The 12,432-nt window shown below is 50.2% G+C and overlaps 1 protein-coding gene across 1 annotated transcript; it reads right to left on the bottom strand.

The window, feature by feature from the left end:
- Positions 1-376: 376 nt before the first annotated feature.
- On the bottom strand, positions 377-12,425 carry LOC109542038 (the record flags this gene model as incomplete). The annotated part of the gene is made up of 10 exons (XM_048667102.1): positions 6,165-12,425; positions 5,415-5,630; positions 4,664-4,846; positions 4,442-4,609; positions 4,052-4,378; positions 2,516-3,997; positions 1,526-2,461; positions 1,103-1,456; positions 751-1,047; positions 377-697 (listed from the first exon to the last, which is right to left on the bottom strand). Coding segments are annotated over exons 1-10 (9,505 nt in total), but the record flags the coding sequence as incomplete, so codon positions are not given.
- Positions 12,426-12,432: the final 7 nt, after the last annotated feature.

Raw genomic sequence — 12,432 nt, 5'->3', positions numbered from 1 at the left:
CTTATAGAAAATGCCAAAGATAATTGCAAACTTTCTTTTAATTTTGCAGTAAATGTATGTGTGGATGATTCAAATGTCCACCTCGGATTCGTCTACAGAAGCGGGCGTGATGAGCCCAATTTCCCTAATTTCAGTAAGGGAAAGTTTAGTGTTTAATATCAGCGCCAACTACCTCAAACATCCACAAGAAAAAATCTAGCAGAGCCAAATCACAACTTTATGGAGGCCCATTCACAGTTCAATTTATCTTCTTGGATATCTCAAACGCATCTTTCAGACTATCAACACCCCTTGGTAACAACGTGCTTCTAGGCTCAAAACATTCCCAGTTGACCCCAAAAAACCCTCTACTGCGGCAGATGCCCAAAAAACTTACCGGCAACTGGATTACAGCCGGAGAACGGATCGCCCTCAAACCCTGACTGGCAGCTGCAGATGGGCCGATGGTTGACCACGCTGCATTCGGCGTTGAAGCCGCAAGAACCCGCGCATGGATCCTTGCACTTCTGATTGGTGCAGGCCAAGGTGAGTGGACAGTCCTGGTCAATGGAGCATTCTGGACGGCAATTGGGCGCAACGCCGAACATCCCCGGAAGACACGAGCACACTGCGCGATTGTTGAGTGGTTGGCAGTCCGCGTTCGGCCCACACGGCGATGGTATGCATGGAGTTGGAGTGGGCGTTGGTTCCCCGCGCTCTGAAAATGCATTGAGCTGCTGAGCAGTTCACTGGGCTCAGGAAGCCTTTTACCTTCTGGTCTGCAGACAATGAAAGGGTCTCCGACGTAGTTGGGCGGGCAGCTGCAAATCGGGTTGTGGTTGGCAACCTGGCATCGGGCCCTGGCGCCGCATGTTCCCGGACAGGGATCCTGGCAGCGCTGATTAATGCAGGCCTGGTCTGAGCTGCACTCGGAGCTCACCAGGCATTCGGGCCTGCAGCTGGGCGGCTGTCCAAAGTACCCCACTTGGCACGAACATATTGCTTTGTCATTGCGTTCGCGACAGACGCTGTTTGGTCCACACGGCGACGGCTCGCATGGCTTGGGCCCTTAAAGTACCACAATTAGCTGGTCAAGTATGGACTCTTTGATTAGGTGGCTTACTCTCGACCACTGCAGGTGGCCTGCACCCGGTCTGCGGGTCTCCGACCAGGCCTCTGGCGCAAGTGCAAACTGGCACGTGGTTGAAGACGCTGCATTCGGAATTGATGCCGCAGAGTCCCTGGCAAGGGTCTCGGCAATGGCGCGACAGACAGGCCAGATGAGTGGCACATTCGGAGTTGATGGTGCATTCAGGCCTGCAGCCTCCAGAGTAGGGGTTTCCGATGTAGGGGGGAATGCAGACGCACTTCGCCGCTCCCTCGCTTACAGAGCACTGGGAATTCTCCCCGCAGGGCGATGGGTTGCACGGGTCTACAGCCACCACAGCCACTTTGGTGCAGCCGACAAAAGCATCGCCTGCAAAGCATCGCGGTGTTGATAAATAAACCACCCGTTAGTCCACACTCCAAGCACGTTGCTACATACCTTCATATCCAGATAAACAGCTACAGAACGGATTGTGCCCCACGACATGGCACTGAGCATTCGGTCCGCAGCTGGACACGCACGGATCTACGCATTTCTCGTTCACACAAGCTTGATGTTGAGGACACTCCTGACTGAGCATGCATTCCGGCCTGCAATAGGGCGGGCTGCCAATGTAATTCGCTATGCAGGAACACACTGGCCGGCTCTCCTTTATCTGGCAAATCGAGTTCTGGCCACACGGAGTGGGCACACATGGATTTATCGGTTCCTCAGTTGTAGATGGCAGTTCTTCCACCACGGGCGCTTGGCGGCAGTTCAAGAACGGATTGCCCTCCAGTCCTTCTGGGCAGCTGCAGATCGGGTTGTGGTTGATCACCGTGCAAACCGCTCCAGACCCACAAGTGCCTGCGCACGGGTCGCCGCATTTCAGATTAATGCAGGCCTTCGTTTGGGGACATTCTGATGTTGAAATGCACTCGGGTTTACAAGCGGGGGCTACGCCCTGGTAGTTGGGCAGGCAAGAGCAGGTGGCGTATCCTTGATGCGAAACCGAGCAGCGGCTGTAGGGGCCGCAAGGCGTCGGGTCGCAAGGGTTTTGAGGCGCCGGCGCCGGTAGGCTGGGGATTACAGCCTTGTAACAGGCCACAAACGGATCTCCTGTATGTTGAGGGGGGCAGGAGCAGATGGGGATGTGGTTGACCACGTCGCATTGAGCGCCCACTCCGCACACATCGCTGCAAGGGCTGGAGCATTTGGCGTTTATGCACGCTTTGTCCAATGGGCAATGGGGGTTGATAACGCATTCGGGGCGGCAGGCCAGATAGGGGTCTCCGAAGAAGCCCCGCTTGCAAACGCAGATCACCCCGGTTCCTTTCTCTAGGCAGTCGGCGTTCACTCCGCACCGCGGGTAGTCGCAACTGTCCTTGGGGGAATCTAAGAGAAAATCACTCTTAAGCACGCACTCCTACAACAGGCCAAACAACTTACCAATCGTAAGAGGAACACACTGCTGGAACGGGTCTCCGACCAGTCCATACGGACAGCTACAGATGGGCGTATGCGAAACCACAGAGCAAACAGCATTCACTCCGCATGAGCCTGGACATGGGTCGATGCAGTTGAACCGCATACAGGCTTGGTGGAACGGACAGTCCGCATTGGTCAAACACTCCGGCCGACACTGAGGGTTGTAGACGGCCTCCGGGCCCAAGCACGGGTCGCAAACAGCAATCTGCGTTCCATAGATGCTGCACTCCATACTGCCGCAAGGCGAAGGCGTGCAGGGCTGGATCGAGGTGTTGGTATGCTTGGGTGTGTCTTCAATGGGAGGTTGGATGCATTGCAAGAACGGGTCTCCGATAAATCCCTCCAAACACAGACAGGCTGCTGTATGGTCTCTAACTTGGCAGAAGGCGTTCACTCCGCACAGCTGTCCTTGCGAGCACGGGTCTTTGCAATGTCGCTCCAAACACGCCTTGTTAATCGGACAGTCCGAGTTGATCAGACACTCGGGTTGGCAGCCGATCTGCGGATCCCCATGGAAGTCTGGTAGGCAGGAGCAAACAGCGCGATTGGAGATGCTCTGGCACACAGTGTTCAGCCCGCAGGGGTTGGGCATGCACGGGTCATGTGGCGGAAGAATCTCCGGTATCTTGAAGCACCTAATCACAGGATTTCCCGTTAGCCCAGACTGGCAAGAGCAGACAGGATGGTGTTTCTCCACGCGGCAATCGGCGTTTACTCCGCACGAGCCTGGGCAAGGATCCCGACATCTGTACGAAATGCAGGCCTGGTGATCGCCACAGTTTTCATCCACCACGCACTCATAGCCGAAGCAACCGAGAGGCCCGGTCGGATCACCTCCCATGCCCTCCGGGCAGCGGCACAAAGAGTTTCCATCGGGAGTGATCACACATTGCGCTCCAGGGCCGCAAGGATTCGGCACACAAGGACTCGGAGGCTGAATCCTACAGCCAGTGTAGGGATCCCCAATAAATCCAGACCGGCAAAAGCATTGTTCCTCGTTGTTGGAGTTGTAACAATCCGCGTTAGCCCCACAAGGCCCCGGACTGCACAAGGGCTTCTCAATGGCGCAGCCCCGGAAGGGATTTCCATTAGTTCCATAGGGACAAGAGCACACAGGCTCCCCGTGCGGGTCGCAAAGGGCGCCAGCCCCGCACGGGTTGGGCTCGCAAGGGTTTCTGCTCTCGATGCAACCTCTGATGGTGTTGGGACTCTCCAGGAAACCAGGCAGGCAGGTGCATTTGGCAAAGCCATTGGCCAATATGGAGCATTGAGTGTTGGGCCCGCAGGGCGACGGATCGCATGGATTGCTGGGCAAACTGCATGGCACTTGGGGGGGCGTGCCTTCGAACTCCGGCAGGCAGAAGCAGACGGCGTTTCCTCCAACCACTCGGCAGCCGGAGTTGGGGCCGCAAGGATTCGGGGAACACTCATCGCCTTCTGGAACTGGAAACAAAGCGCTAGTACACTTGTAGGGGGGCGATTTTAAGGGAAACATACTGCAGTTCTTGAATGGGTTTCCAGTGAGGCCCTTCGGGCAGAAGCAGATGGGGTTTCCATTGTCCAGCTCGCAAAGCGCGTTGGTGCCACATGGGTTGGGGTCGCATGGATCAGAGGGCGGTTGGCAAGACACTCGCGCATCGCCTTGATACCCTGGGGGGCACTGGCATTGGGGCTTGTGCTGGATCACGTCGCATATGGCGTTGATTCCGCAGTTGCATGGTGAGGCGCATTGCTGGTTGAGGCAGGCTTCGTTAGAAGCGCACTCCTCATCGCGTCTGCATCCTAAGACTCCTAGGCACTCCACGTAGGCGTTTCCCTCATAGCCTAGTAGGCAATAACCAAATTACTCACTGACTGGGCTAGTAAAGTGGGAAACACTAAACTGACCTGGCAGGCAGACGCAAGTCGCCCCATGGTTCTTGGGAACGCACTCCGCGTTCTCTCCGCAAGAGTCTTCAAAGCAGGGATTCATGCATCTTCTGTTCAAACGATCGCAGAGTTTATTCGGAGGACAGTCCTCGTTGTATTGGCAAACTGGGGGACCGTTATCGGCAACTGGAAATTTCAGGGGTAGTGAACAGGCCGAGCCTACGCCGTACTGTGCCTCACCAGGTGCACAACCGACGAAACCATTCCCTTGGTATCCCTCCTGGCAGCTGCAGTCGCATCCGTGGTTGGTGTTGATGCAAACGGCGTTTTGCGCGCAAGGATTATGGACATCGCAAGGTCTTTGGCATGCTCTATCTATGCATGCTTCACTAATAGGACAGTCCTCGTTTGCTGTGCAACCCACTAATGAAGAAGGTGCGGAGGAGAGGACGCAAAAGACGTAAGATAAGTATTTACATTAAACATTGGGGAAATACAGCGCCCAACAAAGAAGAACATCGAATTTACATCAACGTATTTACATAGAGAATGGGCCAAACTATGCGAGATGCTAACTGGCTGGAACTTTTGTACTAATTTTGAAGCTTTTCAAAACGGGGTTAAACGTTACTGTTATTGGTTGATTAATCATTACTTGGTTTATTTGGTCTTTAGTCAATTGTTGCTGGCGTTGACACATTGTTCGTATATGTACATCTGGGGGCCATGCTGAGTTATGGGTGTTCCGCAACTTGAGCAATGATTAAGGACGAGGCGCGGCCTATTTCTCATATCTCAAAGTGGAGCGTGCTCAATTCAGACCAGCCTCCACTCAATCAACAGAAAGCTGGTGATAAAGGGGAGTGGGAAAATGTTCAAGGGGCCTCGCTTTGCGTTCGGTTACCCAATCAGATGACCTTTATCAGGCTAAAGTGGTGGAACAGTCCATGACTGGCAGCATGGCTCTTTGGCAAAACGAAGGCGCTCTTACTTGTGGGCGATTTGGAACATTTAATAGCCGGGTTTCCTTCAAATCCCATTGGACAAGTGCAAATGGGCCGGTGCATTTTAGCTTGACAACGCGCCCCTGCCGCACAGGCACTGGTAAATTCGCACGGATCCTGACAAATGGACATGTAACACGCCTCTGACTCGAGACAGTCCATATCAGACTCGCAAGGTTTGGGCGCCCTTTCGCCAGGTGGTTCTATTAGGAATGTTAACTGAATTAGTACAGTTTAGTACATTAATGCAACATGAGCTTTAAGGGGGCTTAAGGGGTCTTTCACGTTGCTGAAATGTAGCGCGGTATTTACATTAATTGTACTATTTTGTTTATCAGCACACCACAACCATGCAAAAAAGGTTGGCGCTCCTCAAAGGACTTGTTTGGCTTTGAAGCAATCTCAGAGTCTGTGGCTTGGAGGGAGGAGCGCCACCCTTCAGCTCACCGTAACTGTAATTGATTAACATTGTGCTAAATGGTTAAATCAATCTAGAATTACAACTGTTTACATACAAAAATCATACAAATCAATGATACCTTCTGAACGTTCGCATAGTGGGAGTGGACACTGAGATTTTTCTGGCCCACGCAAATAACTCAACGGCAAAAAATGGTCCTTCTAACCGGATTGGAAATTCTCGCCAAACTTTCGCTTTTGATAAGTAGCATAAATCTCAGTTTCCGCTGCCACAATGGCACGGAAATCAGCTTGCAACTTGAGTAATATTACAATACCTGGATAGCACATCCTGTGAGGATCCCCGTAATGGTGAGGCGGGCAAGTGCAATCAGCTGCATGATTCTCTGCAGTACACTTGGCGTTAGCACCACATAACCCTCCGATAGTGCACACGTTAATGCACTTTTTAAATATACAGACGTCCGCGTCTTCGCAATCATTGTCGACGAGGCATTCTACCGTGCGATTTGTTATTCCATTGGTGTAATTGCTAATCGATATCACACTGTGATTGGTCGCGATTACAACCGTTGTGGTTAAAACTGGTTCAGTTGTGGCTGAAAGTGTAGTAGGTTCCGTCGCAATCTCCAGTGCTTCAGTAGAATAATCCGTAGGCTCTCTGAGCTCCGATTGTTGAGTGGTCTCCTCATGCTGCGACACTTTGCTGACCGTAGTGGTTCCCACAGTGGTCAATTCCTCCAGTTGCTCAGTGGACATCTGAACAGTATGTCTGACTGCCTCAGTGCCTCCGCGTGCACTTTCGGTAGTAGAAGCGGCCTCCTGCATGGTATAGGCAGGAGTTGTGACTTCCACCACCTCGTTTTGGCCGATGTTGATGGTAGTTCTACCCAAAGTCACAATTTCCTCCACTTCTTTAGTTGAAAGCACCGTGCTGAACGTGGAAACATCCCCCAGATACTTGATGGTGGTGGTTTCCCTATAGCTTTCAGTGGTGCTCAGCTCCGGTTCCCCAGTAGGGGTAGTGAAAGTGATCGAGTGAACCAAGGGAGTTGTTGCCGTAGAAGTTTCCACTGGATTGAATGTTCTACCGGGGGGTTGCTGAGACATTTCCATTGGCCTTCCAGTGGTTGAAACTGGAGGAATCCCAGTCTGCGGGAACTTAACTGTAACTGCTTCAACAGTGAAACCGGCTGCAGTCTCCATAGTTGCAGTATAACTAGGAGGAGCTGGGGTTGTGCGGTTTTCACGCCAGGAGGACGCGCCAGTTGGCATGAGTGCATCCATGGAGGGAATCCTACCCGAGCTGGAAGATTCCTTTTCAAAGACCGTAAAGTACTTCTCAGTAGTGGGAGACAGGGTCGAAGGATAGTACGTAGTAAACTCATCCCCATTCTGCTTATTTCTGTACGAAAGAGTTTCTTGCGGCAAAGCGTGCGCCGTTGTCCCACTGGCAGCTTCAGAAGAAGCGCTAACATTTTCCGTTGTTATGCCTTCTGGAAGATCAGAGGTTGCATTTTGCTTTCCGGATCCAGTAGTGGTTTCCCCGACTTCTGTTGTGAGTCTTTCAGTGATTATTTGCTCAGTAGCTAACTTCGTCAATGGCTCCTCAGTGCTCTCAGACGTCTTCTGAGTACCTACAAACGGTTTCTCAGTCACCAACTTTGGAGCCGCTGTGGCGCCAAAAGTGGTTGAACCTTCACCGCCAGTAGTTGTTTCTCTAGATGTACTGAAAGGTTGATGGGCAGGGGTTTCTCTGCTTTTCTCTGTAGACACGAGCGTGGTGTAACCTGTGGTAGGCTCGTGTGGACTCGGGCTAGTTCCCTTATTAGCAAACATGCCCTCAGCAGTTCTACTAGTGGATCTTTCCGCAGTACTTCCCTGGGTAGATTCCGTACTTCCACCTTCGCTCACAGGCTCTTCAGTGGCAGCGTTAGGTAAGATTTCACCTGTAGCTGAAGATGCAGTTGTTCCTACTCCTACAGTGACAGTCCCATATTCCACCTCTAAACCAGTAGTCACTTCGTGCTCTGCAGCTGTTCCAGGGGACATAAATGTCGTACTTTCACCCAATGTAGAGATAGTACTGATTGTTCCAGCAGTGGAATACTCCGACCCCCTTCCCTCACTTTCAGTAGTTGAAGTTACTCCAGGTAATGGTTGTATAGTAGGCTCTACAGCCTCAGAAGTGCTGGCCGGGTAGGCTAAAGTAGATTTCGTGTCCTCAACTGTGGTGGAATAACTGGGTTGTTCTTCAGTAGTGATCCTTCTGGTAGTTTCAGGCTCTCTGGAAGAGATTTCTGAAGCACCACCAGAAGTTGGTGCGATGGATTCTTCTGAAACTTTAGTAGTGGCTTCCACGATGGACGAAGCTCTTGTTCCACTGGAAACAGTGCTCTGATCCGGGGTAGTGAGTTTGGTTGACTCAGTGGCTGAAGGCTCCTTAGTTCCAAAGTCTGGTTCGAAGCTAATTGGCATTTCCGTAGACGGTCCGTTTGTTGAGGTTCTTTCAGAGGATTCAGTCGATCCCGTTGTAGGCGTCCAAGTGGAAGGTGCAGAGCTAATCATTCGCTCAGTGGTTTCCCAACCTTCTTCAGCAGTTGTAGAAATCTTGCCTGTTTGCTGAACTGTCCAAAATCCACCGGTGCTGGATGTAGAAGGATGCTCAGAAGACTCAGCAGAACTCGTGGTTATTTCCTCAGTAGTCTGCGATTCATCTGGAAGTCTTGTGGTGTAGAATGCTGGTCCAGAAGAGGTTGTTTCTCTTTCAAGTCCCTGGACAGTTGATAAGCCTCCAGGGCTGGACTTCGGCGCAGTTGTAAACGTGGTTTCATAAGCGTTGGGTTTGGTTGTACCAGTCAAGCCAGCTTCCGTTGAAGTTGAATATTGAGAAGAAATTCCAGTAGTTGATGCCAAATGTTCAGTTGTAGTGTGCAACGTAGACCTCTGGACTTCTTCAGTAGTTGGAGCCACAGTTGAAGTTGCAACTCTTGCATTTTCCGTACCAGCAGCGGTTGTTAGTGTTGACTCTTCAGTAGCATGCTTTTCGCCTGGGATTGTAGAGTTTTCAGGTTCAGATGCTTCCATTGCTGGTACTGTAGGGCTTTGAATGGCTTCTACAGTCTCAGTGACACCAGCCTCTGCAGAAGTTGCGTATTGTTGAGTCGTTGCCTCGTTTTCTATTCCTTGCATTGTTGAAATTACTCCTGGAGTCTCATAGGGCTCTTTTGTTGATGTTGCTGTCGTGTGCGTTGATTCAGTAGTTGAAGCCTCAAAAGCATCAGACCCGGTTGAACCAGTAGAGGTTGAATACTGTGAATAACTCTCAGTAGTATATGCCGATTTAGTTGACTTTTCTTCAAGCTCCTCACTTGGGAGCTTCTCTGGTGTAGTTTTAGATGCTTCGTTAGATGGTAACGTTGAAGTTTGGGTGGTTTCAGCTGGAGGAACCTCACTTGAGCTGGTCTCGGACGCTTCTTTAGAAGAGACTGTTGATTCTGCAGAGGAAGACACTGTCGTTCCTTCATAAGTACTTGTTCCTGTTGCACCTGTAGGTGACCCTGAAGGTAACGGTGAATATTCGGAAGATTTTTCTGTGGTAAAACGCAATGTGGTTTGTTCCTGTCCAAGTTCTTGTGTAGTTGAAAAAATTTGCAGCGTTACTTCAGAGACACTCTTGGTAGAAACGGTTGATGCTTCCTCGGCCTTCAATGTTGTAGTATCAGCGTAGGTGGCTTTGGAGGGCTTGGAGTTCTCTAAAGGTTTTTCTGTAGCAGACGCTAAAGTTGAGAATTCCCCGGGAGTGAGTTCTGAAACCCTTTCGGGGTGTTCTGTGGATAGTTGCTTTGTTTCTGTCGTTGGAACTACGGTGGTTGTTTTACTGGAAACTTCCGCTTCCAAGGTAGTTGAAGCCTTTTCAGTGACAAATCCTAGTGTAGTAGATTGATTGGAAGAAGCTGTTGAAGTTATCATTGATTCACCCATTGTGCCATGAGTAAACGGAGCTTCAGCAGGCGTGGTATACTGTAAAGGTCCCTCAGAGCTATAACTGGAAGTCGCTGTTTGCTTCGCCAATTCTTCAGTTGTTGAGAATGTTTCTGGGCCAAACTCAGAAGTTTCTTTAAATGAGAAAGTTGATGTTCCCCCTGCTTCAGAAGCAGCACTAAAAGCTGGCGTTGTAGTTCTAGTAGCGTGAGCTAATGTTGTGGCTTCCTTAGCTATTCCTTCAACAGTTGGAACTCCTGGAACGCGTTCAGAGGAGCCTTCTGATGCTTCTTCAGGAGTAAATGCAGTACTGGTGCCTTCTTCCATAGCTGATGAAGACCGCGACAATTTTTCAGTGGTGAGAATCATCTGTGTGGTAGTTTCTTTTGCTAATTCCTTTGTTGATTCCATCAACTCGCTCTTTTCGGTTTTTTCACTCGCTGTTGATTCTTGTTCAGGAGTGGTACTTTGTACGTTCTGGCCGGTGATAGAGGAGATCGGCGTGTGTGAATATGCTTCAGTTCCAGTTTCAGTTACCAGGCTTTCAGAACTATATTCAGGAAAAACTGGAGAGGTTGAACCTGAAGATTTGATGGAAGTTTGCTCGTAAACATACGTTACAATTGGAGAAGTAAAGAAATGCGAAGTTTGATCTGAGGAGGTTTCAAATACTGCTGGTTTAGTGGACGCACTCAATTCACTTTCTGTTGCTTCTCGGGTAGTCGGAATGTATTCTGTAGTTGCTGTCGAGGTAGAACCGGTTACAAGCGTGGCTTCAGTAGCTAAGCTACTTGTCGTTTCACTTTTGCCATTGTCCCATTCAGTTGTATGCCTAGTTTCAGCTCCTTCAGTCCTCATTGAATAAGTTGTTGTGTAGCTGGGGATGATTCCCTCAGTAGCAGTTTGCTCAGCTTCAACCCCAGTAGTACTCAGTTCTAAACCTTCAGTAGGTTCTCCTGAACTGGACTCTGGAATCTTGGCCCCTTTTTCTGTTGCTTTGGACTGTTGAGTGGGATACTGTGTGGTAACGAACTCACTTTCAAAGGTCGTGCCTGTTGTTGCCGCTACCAGCTCTGGGCTTGCTTTTGTTGAAGCTGTAACAGCTTCAGATTGGGGCGAAGTTTGCTCAGTAGTTCCCCAGGGCGTTGTAGACGATGCAACCAAAGTTCCTGGTGTGGTGGAAACAGCTTCGTTTTCTTCGATAGTCGTTGGTTGCCCTGATGCCACTGTACTTTGCCTGATTTCATAAGAGTCCACTTCAGTAGTATGGTGGGCTGTCGCTGTAGTCGGTTGCTGATCTGAGCTTTCAGGTAAGGAATGTTCAGTTGTAGTTGGACCAACTGGTTTTGTTACTTCCCCAGAAACTGTAGGTGGCAAAGAAGCGGTGGAAGTTCGAGAAGTTGATTGCCCTTCCAGTGCAGGTGAAAACTCTATAGGCGATGCCGTTTCTGTGGTAGTGTATGTACCAAGTTCTTCTGTGCTGCTGCTGGTTTCAGAGGAAATTGGCTGTTGAGTTGTGCCAAGCCTTCCTTCTGTAGGTTGCCCAATCTCCATAGTAGTTGCAGCAGCAGTTTGCGATGGAAATGCTGTAGAAGTTGCCGATTTAGTGCTGGGGACTGTCTCGCCAGTAGTAGTGTAATCTACAAATCCTGGTGTGCTGCCGCCAGTTTCCGTAGCAATTGGTTGTTGAGTTGTGCCACGTTTTCCTTCTGTAGTTCCTCCAAAATGCGATATTTCCTTTTGATCATCTCGCACAGCAGCCGCAGGAGTAGTTTGTCTGAAATACTCTGTAGGCGTTGCCGTTTCTGCATTCGGAGCTGTTGGTTCTGTAGGCGTGTATGCCCCAAGTTCTTCTGTGCTGCCGCCAGTTTCAGAAGCAATTGGTTGTTGAGTTGTGCCACGTTTTACTTCTGTGGTTCCTCCAAAATGAGATATTTCCTTTTGATCATCTTGAACAGCAGCCGCAGGAGTAGTATGTATGAAATACTCTGTAGGCGTTGCTGTTTCTGCACTGAGAGCTGTTGGTTCTGTAGGCGTGTATGCCCCAAGTCCTTCTGTGCTGCCGGCAGGTTCAGAAGCAATTGGCTGTTGGGTTGTTCCGATTTTGCCTTCTGTAGTTTCCCCAACATGAGATGTTTCCGTTTGATCATCTCCCACAACAGTGGCAGAAGTTGTTTGCCTGAAATGCTTGGTAGGCGTTGCTGTTTCTTCACTGGGGGCTGTTGGTTCTGTAGGCGTGTAGGCACCAAGTCCTTCTGTGCTGCCGCCAGTCTCAGAAGCAAGTGGCTGTTCAGTTGTTCCAATTTTGCCTTCTGTAGTTTCCCCAACATGAGATGTTTCCGTTTGATCATCTCGCACAACAGACGCAGTAGTAGTTTGCCTTAAACGTTCTGTAGACGTTGCCGTTTCTGCACTAGGGGCTGTTGGTTCTGTAGGCGTGTAGGCACCAAGTCCTTCTGTGCTGCCGCCAGTCTCAGAAGCAAGGGGCTGTTCAGTTGTTCCAATTTTGCTTTCTGTAGTTTCCCCAACATGATATGTTTCCGTTTGATCATCTCGCACAGCAGATGCAGTAGTAGTTTGCCTTAAACGTTCTGTAGGCGA

Source organism: Dendroctonus ponderosae, unplaced genomic scaffold, assembly GCF_020466585.1.
Source record: "Dendroctonus ponderosae isolate FM_Combo_2020 unplaced genomic scaffold, Dpon_F_20191213v2 Dpon_F_20191213_548, whole genome shotgun sequence".
NCBI classification, from domain to species: Eukaryota; Metazoa; Arthropoda; class Insecta; order Coleoptera; family Curculionidae; genus Dendroctonus; species Dendroctonus ponderosae.
The sequence above is the reverse complement of the archived record's forward strand: the minus strand, read 5'-3'. Positions and strand labels throughout refer to the sequence as shown.